Below are 6,969 nucleotides of genomic sequence, written 5' to 3' on the forward strand. Positions count from 1 at the left end.
ATGAGTCTGCTCCAAGGGCCTTTCCTGTGCATGAGTCTGCTCCAAGGGCCTTTCCTGTGCATGAGCCTCCAGTGGATTGATCGTTACACCACTGTGAGCCAAAATATATGTATAAATAAGTTATTATAAATTATTAAAATGAATGCTTAACAATAGTGCTGTTCATTTGAATGAAACAATACACTACACATTGAGTGAGGTTTAATTGTGTATGGAAATGCTTACTACACCTCTAAAGGTTTTATCATCCCTTATTGTGTGCTTATTACAAACCAAAATGCCACAAAAGGCATAATATTTAAGAGCATTATAAAACTTTTTGTCTCGTAATCCATAAACTAAGGGACTCAGACAACAAGGCAAGATCAAAAACAATATGAAATTTGAGTACCTTACATTCAAAAATACCATGACATTTACTTTCCATAAAGGCATTTCTATATAAGGGATTAAAAGCTGCATCATACACAGAAGCAGCTGAACACCATGGAGAATTATAGTTTTGAGACCCTTATTTGTGGAGTTCTTCCTCTCGGAGGAAGCAGATCTAGCTGCCAACATAATCTTGATGTAGGTGGAAACAATAATACACAACATTATGATGAATAAGAGCTGTAGACTCGTCGCTCTCATGTCTGCCAGCCATTTTTTCTGTAACATGACCACTACAGTACACACAACATAAAGGTGCAAGACACCAGGAGGGATGTAAACAAAACAGACTATGAAAATAAACAATGGTATAACAAAACTGAAACTCCATATGACAAGAAGCCCAATGAAGGTGTTTTTAGGGGTGGAGATGCTGGCATGTCTTAAAGGTATACATATGGCCACATGGCGCTCCAAACACATGGCTACAAGAGTCATGGGTGAACAAACAGCGAGCAAAGACATAAGTGTGCAGAAGATATAGCAAGGAATTATGTGCACGGGGTACTGGTGAGACGACCCCATGAGGGTTAAATCAGTCAACAGCATAAGAGCAGAGTCAACAAAAAGAGTCTGAGCAAACAGAATGTAACGTGTTTCCCTGAAGGTCTCTTTCTTCAGAAAGGTGAAAATCATCAGTCCGTTCACACAGAGAAGAATCCCCACCAGTACCTGCACCAGCAAAAGCTTCTCATGCATCAAATTAGATGTGCTGCTCAAATTGTTGTTTTCTGTTAAGTTCATCTTGACTGCAAAAATAAGCCATTAAAAAACATCATAAAGTCAGAAGGTGTAAGTTGTGATGTACCTCAAGGCAAATGGTGAAAACCTCTTAGCTATCCTCCCTTTGTGCTGTTTTTATAGAGCTTTAGATGGGCTGGGCCTTATTTTGTTTACAGACAATCATATGACATCAGTGCAGATGCTTCTATGATCTCAGTGGTGATTTCATCATTTGGGATGAATCTGAAAATAAAATGATAAAATATAAAACGTAAAGATGATATTGTGTGTGGGTGTTTTTAGGCCAATAGAACCAAATCAAACCATGCAATGGATCATTACCATGGCAGTCTAGCTTTATATAAAACACATAACTGTCAGGACTCAGGTTTGATCTCCATTTGTTTTCTTTTTTTCTTTGTTTTTGTTCTTCCACGTGCGTTCGCGCACAGCTGATTGTCAGGGGGAAAGAATGAGGATTCAGTAGCGAATGTGCAAATAATGTATATTGGGAATTCCCAACCAGAAAGATGACGAGAGTCAGACAGGTGAGAGACGGAGATAACTCTGGGTAGTGCAGGGACACAACGGGCAGCCGATGATCGAGGATCCGTGCAGCGAAGCCCACGGCAGAGGTGGGAAGGAAACTCCAGGAACTGGTCAGAAGTAGAGAGACACGAACTGAACACGGTAACGACATAGGACGATCTGACAACACAGGACAGAAAACACAGACATTAAATAGGATCGCTGATCAGCCACAGCTGGCGCTAACCAGCTGATGGCACTTATCAGCGGCAACACAAACCACACCCACACCCACACTCACACGGAGAGAGCTAGAATGAGTCAGTGAGCCCATAAACCGCGACAGCTGATAGTGTTTCATAATCAGCACGATCGCTCGTTAATGCGCACCTGTTTTCTTTCACTGCTTGATTTCTCTCCTATATCTAAGCCGTTTCTTTCTCTGCTTTTTGCTAGTGTGTTCTGTTTCTTTGCCACTCACTAGTTTGTTTCTTTTCTTGTTCAAGTCTGATTTAGTTGGGGTTTTTTTTCTTTTTTTTCTGTCCATTTTCTTTCTGTCCAGTTGTGCTGTGGTTCCCTGTTTTTCTTCAGAACTCACTGACCCCGGACTGTTAAGTATTGCTGACCTAATGGACTGTTACTGACTCTGGAGTTAGGATTTCCCCAGAGGTTCTGTTCGCCTTTTTGGATTGCCTCGCTGTTATGTTCATCTGCCTGTTCTGGACTGAGTTTTTGATTGCCTGGATTGATCTGCCTGCAGCTTGCCTGACCTTCTTACCTGCTTGATTCAGTTTCTCATCCTGTGAATTGGATTTGGTTGCTGGTGGACTGTCCCGGACTTTGACCTTGCCTTCCTGACAATTCTCCTGTCAGTTCTCCTATTATTGTGCTTCAATACATTTGAGTTAAGAATTATTCTGCTTTTGGGTCCTTCCTTCCAGAGATCGTTACACCACACACTGGCCAGACATGGACCCAGCGGAAGGATCTCCTTCACTATCAGCTATGGAGCTTCAAGGAGCCATGCTAGGCCATCATGAGGAGGAGTTGGTCAGTGCTTGTCTTTCTATGGCGTCTTTGAGCTTTCAGATCAGCTGGAAAGAGTTCAGCATTTCCAACTCCTGTGCTGCCAGCATCAACCGGCTTTGATTCCATTTGCGAACCTCGAGTCAACAACCTGCTTATGCTGACGAGCCTACCAACTGTTGCTCCTTCATCATTCAATGTGAGGTGGTGTTTTCTCTTCAGCCTTTGACTTACGCAACAGAGAGATCAAAAGTGGCATATATCATCTCACTGCTGTCTGGTTGAGCTCGCCACTGAGGTGCTGCTGTTTGGGAGTCCCAATCCTGAAGCTGTTTTGATTTCCAGCTTTTCAAAGTCTAAATGATTAAAGTTTGATCGCTGTTGGTGGCTCTTCATCAAGGCAAGCGATCGGTGGCGGATTATGCAACTGAGTTTTGGACTCTCGCATCTATGAGTCAGTGGAATCCAGTAATGCTGGTGGTGCGATTCTTGGGCGGGTTTGTTAATGACATCAAAGATGTGATTTATGCCTGTGATCCCCCAGAACATCTGGATGATCTCATTAATATCGCCATCTGTCTTGATTCTAGAATGGAGCTGTGTCATTGAGTTTGGGGTCAGTCCATCAGACATTAAGCGGAACTCCCTGATTTTTTTTTTGTTTCCCGGGTAACCAAAGCATCTGTTGAAGCCAAGCCAATGCAGGTTGGCAAAAGGATTCTTTCTGCTGAAGAAAAACAACGATGCTTGTCTGGAGGCCTCTGCCTGTATTGTGGTGGCCATGGTCATCTTGTCCAGTAAAAGCCAGTGCTCGTCAGTAGTCAGGGCAATTCTGGTGAGCGGAACCTCTGTTTCCCCAGCTCAACGATCTCACACTCTCCTGCCTGTGACTGTCTTTAGTAATAGGGCTGCACGGTAAATCGCATGTGATTGTCATGCGCATCTTGACAGTAAAGCCGGTTCTGTGATTAGTAGTAAATCTCCATCACGTGCTTTCAAATTGAGCGGCATTTAATACACCGAGCCGTAGTTCACTGACAAGCTATGCAATATCATGTTCATAATCAAATGCGATTAATCTGTGATTTATGAACACGATATTGCGTAGCTTGTCAGCGAACTACAGCTCTGTGTAGTAAATGCTGCTCCATCTGAACACATGCTGTTGTCGTACCTTGTCAATCCGGTCCGGGGGACGTACTAAAATCACAGCGGAATTTCATATTTTCTTTATGTCTTTATCATTTGTATACTTAGATTTTTATCTTATGTAGCAAATTAGCTCAAAAAGGAAATGTGTATATAAATAATTATAATTATTTATATCAGCTTCCAGTAGTAACTGTAGCAGAATTAATATTCCAGTCAACTAATCTGTTCGTCCAGTGAACATTCAGTGTCATTTCAAATTCAACTCTAAGAAATATTATTTTCGTGACCACAGAAAATAACTTTCTTACAGTACTAATGCATTAGAGCATGTCACAAGATCAGGAATCGTTTAAGTGACATTGATTTGCAAGCAGTGACAGACTCAAATTGTATGTAATTTGTGCACAAAAGATTTATTAACCAAACTAGTCTAACAAACATATACACTTACGCATACATTCTGTGCATACATGGGCAAAAGGGGAGTAGAATTGAATGAAACCGTTAGAAACCAGAGGATGAATCTATGGAAAGGAGTTAGTTAAGCACCTGAGCAAAAAAATCACATTCTTCCGTGTTTGAAGAGTGACAAACTCCTAAGATGTTATTCTGACTCTGTGGTAGTTGGGAGAGTTTTTACCCAAGGTGGAAAGTGAAGACATGGCTGTAGTTGAGGCCTGCCAGGCATGGCTGCGCTGGCCCCGGGAATTAGTGAGTCTCACACAAGCAGCAAGCAGAAGAGCAGCAGAAGGTGATGAGAGAGTGATATGGAAGAAAAATAATGGCAAATGTCTTTGAAACAAAAAAGTATGTTGAATTGCACTAACTGAAAAAAATAATGCATTGTATTAACAGTGCTTGCATTTTAATGCCTTGTATTTTCAGGGCTTGCATTTTTAGGGGCTGAAATTCAACAGTTGTTTATTTAAGCTGTGAATATTTCAATTCAAAACATTTCACACTTTCATAATTAAAAACTTAATTCATATTCACCTTCCGAAATACTCAATCTGTTTAAAAATACAATGTATAATATTTGACAGGCATTTTTCAGTCCATTTTATTTCAATTTACAAATTTGCTTCCACAAATTCAGTGGCTAAAATTCAGCATTGCACATCCGGGAACTGCAGGATTAGCAGGAGAGTACCGATGCATGATCTCCACCTGCTTTTAGTTGCTCATCAGCAGGTGGTGCAAGCGGGTGTTGATGAAGACCAAAGCAACATGTATTCATTCACAAAAACTGATCGGCAGAAATGGAGCAAGCGTAAGTAGAGTAGAACTTACGATTATCGGGGCCAGTATGTATATGCGGAAAAGCTGATTAAGACTCAAAAGTTGTGTTTACATTTAGTTCAGCATCTCCACTGTAATTAATTTCCCCGTGTAGCCACATGTAAGCAGCTTTCTCTACCAAAGGAGATTTATAATGCTTTTTTTACCCGACACTGATATACAGAACTAACATCTAAGACATATATTGTTTTCGGTTGCTTAGTTTCCTTAACTTTGTATCATGGCTTGTATGACGCTGTGTTGTAATACTGGGGTTTCCCCCTTACATCACACTCCTTCTCCAATGATGCTTAACGTGCCTCAATGAACTAATACAGTGATATAAACAAGACCAACCTCATTATACATCTTATTGATGATGCAAACTATACAGGCAAGTAGATGTACTCAGAATATAAACGTAATGCGCAAGGTTTTACGCGTTTCCCTCAGAAATCTGTTACGAAGAAAACACTTCACGTGGTTCACAATGATAGTATTAAAAGAACAAATTTAGAATACACCTTACTGATGATGCAAACTATATAAAGGTAAGCAAATGAAACCAGAATACTGCATGTTAAACATTTCCCATAAAGAAAACACTTAACGTGATTTATCGCCTCATAATACATGACCAAATTTGGTGTCTAATTAATAAAATATACTATTTACAGATAAGCAGATGAGTCCAGAATATTAACACAAACCACAAAGATTCACCTAAGCCTTTTTCTCCCATAGAAGAGCGGTAAAGTTAGTTCTCTTGCATCTCGTGTTCGAGATCCACCTATGGAAAGGGCATCCGTACCTGCCCTCTGCAGAAGCATCCGATTGCACCAAGTCTGGCTAGACAGACAGAAGCACGCAGCAAGTGCTCGGTAAGGCCCACCCCCTTACTTGAGAGCATATAAAGCCTGCATGCACTGCTGTTCTCCAGTTGACATTCGCTTCTCACGATCTCTGTACTAACACAGTTCAGCTGGATTGTTCACTGTTCACTTACGTGTCTTTAAGAGGAAATATCACTAGATCAGCCTCCGCCAGATGTGACAGTCTTCTGTTCAGCCAAGGTTAGCTGTGTTTTGCGTCTTGAGCCACCCACGCTCTTGCATTATCTCACCTGCTCCCCTTCCACGGCTGCCCGCCACGGATCTTTTTGCCAATATGTCGCTCTCTTAATCTGCCGCTCCTCCCGAGAACAGCTCATCGCGAGCGGCAGCCGGACGACGGACGAAGAAGCTTCCCCTGGAACTTATGCAGTCGGCAACCGGACGTTTTATGTTTTATTGCAGCCGATCTCTGTTCTGGAATTATACAAACTGCGTTGCAATACAATCATTTTCCAAAATGTCATTTATGTGAAAATATGAGGTCAGTAAATGCCCATTAACAGAGGCCAGAGATGCTGAAGACGGACACACAGAGAAAAATACTGTAGCAGGCAGATCACTGTTCATGATGCACGAACTATTGGAAGAAAATTCTAAATATTGATTTGGTGGTTTATATGAATGTGTTTCTGAGGGGAACTGACTGTCTTCAGAAAAGTTTAGATGGTATTTTCTTTTCATCTCGTCTCTGTATAATTCACATTAAAGCAGTGTTTCAGCGCAGCACTGCTTTGTTTACAGCGGTAACCAAGGAAATGCTGTATCTGCTGTTCCATAAGCGCCTCCTGCTGTCAGAGGGTGAATCTGCAACTCATTCAGCCCGTCTGCTGTTTGTTTCATTCAGGTATGTAGTAGAATTTCACAAATCTAGTCAGAACATTCTGTTTTTGCTTCAAATTGGGTTATTATTCAATCAAATTATGTATATGAATTATAT

General features: G+C 41.2%; 1 protein-coding gene across 1 annotated transcript; it reads right to left on the minus strand.

Annotated features, from left to right (window-relative positions):
• Positions 1-201: 201 nt before the first annotated feature.
• LOC107597597 (olfactory receptor 52A5-like) lies at positions 202-1,914 on the minus strand. Its single transcript, XM_016288743.1, has 2 exons — positions 1,498-1,914; positions 202-1,398 (listed from the first exon to the last, which is right to left on the minus strand). Exon 2 carries the CDS (start codon positions 1,174-1,176, stop codon positions 202-204), a length of 975 nt encoding a protein of 324 aa, XP_016144229.1. The 5' UTR covers positions 1,177-1,398; positions 1,498-1,914.
• Positions 1,915-6,969: the final 5,055 nt, after the last annotated feature.

The sequence above is a fragment of the Sinocyclocheilus grahami genome, unplaced genomic scaffold (assembly GCF_001515645.1).
Source record: "Sinocyclocheilus grahami isolate Dianchi unplaced genomic scaffold, SAMN03320097.WGS_v1.1 scaffold233.1, whole genome shotgun sequence".
In the NCBI taxonomy this organism is placed as follows: Eukaryota; Metazoa; Chordata; class Actinopteri; order Cypriniformes; family Cyprinidae; genus Sinocyclocheilus; species Sinocyclocheilus grahami.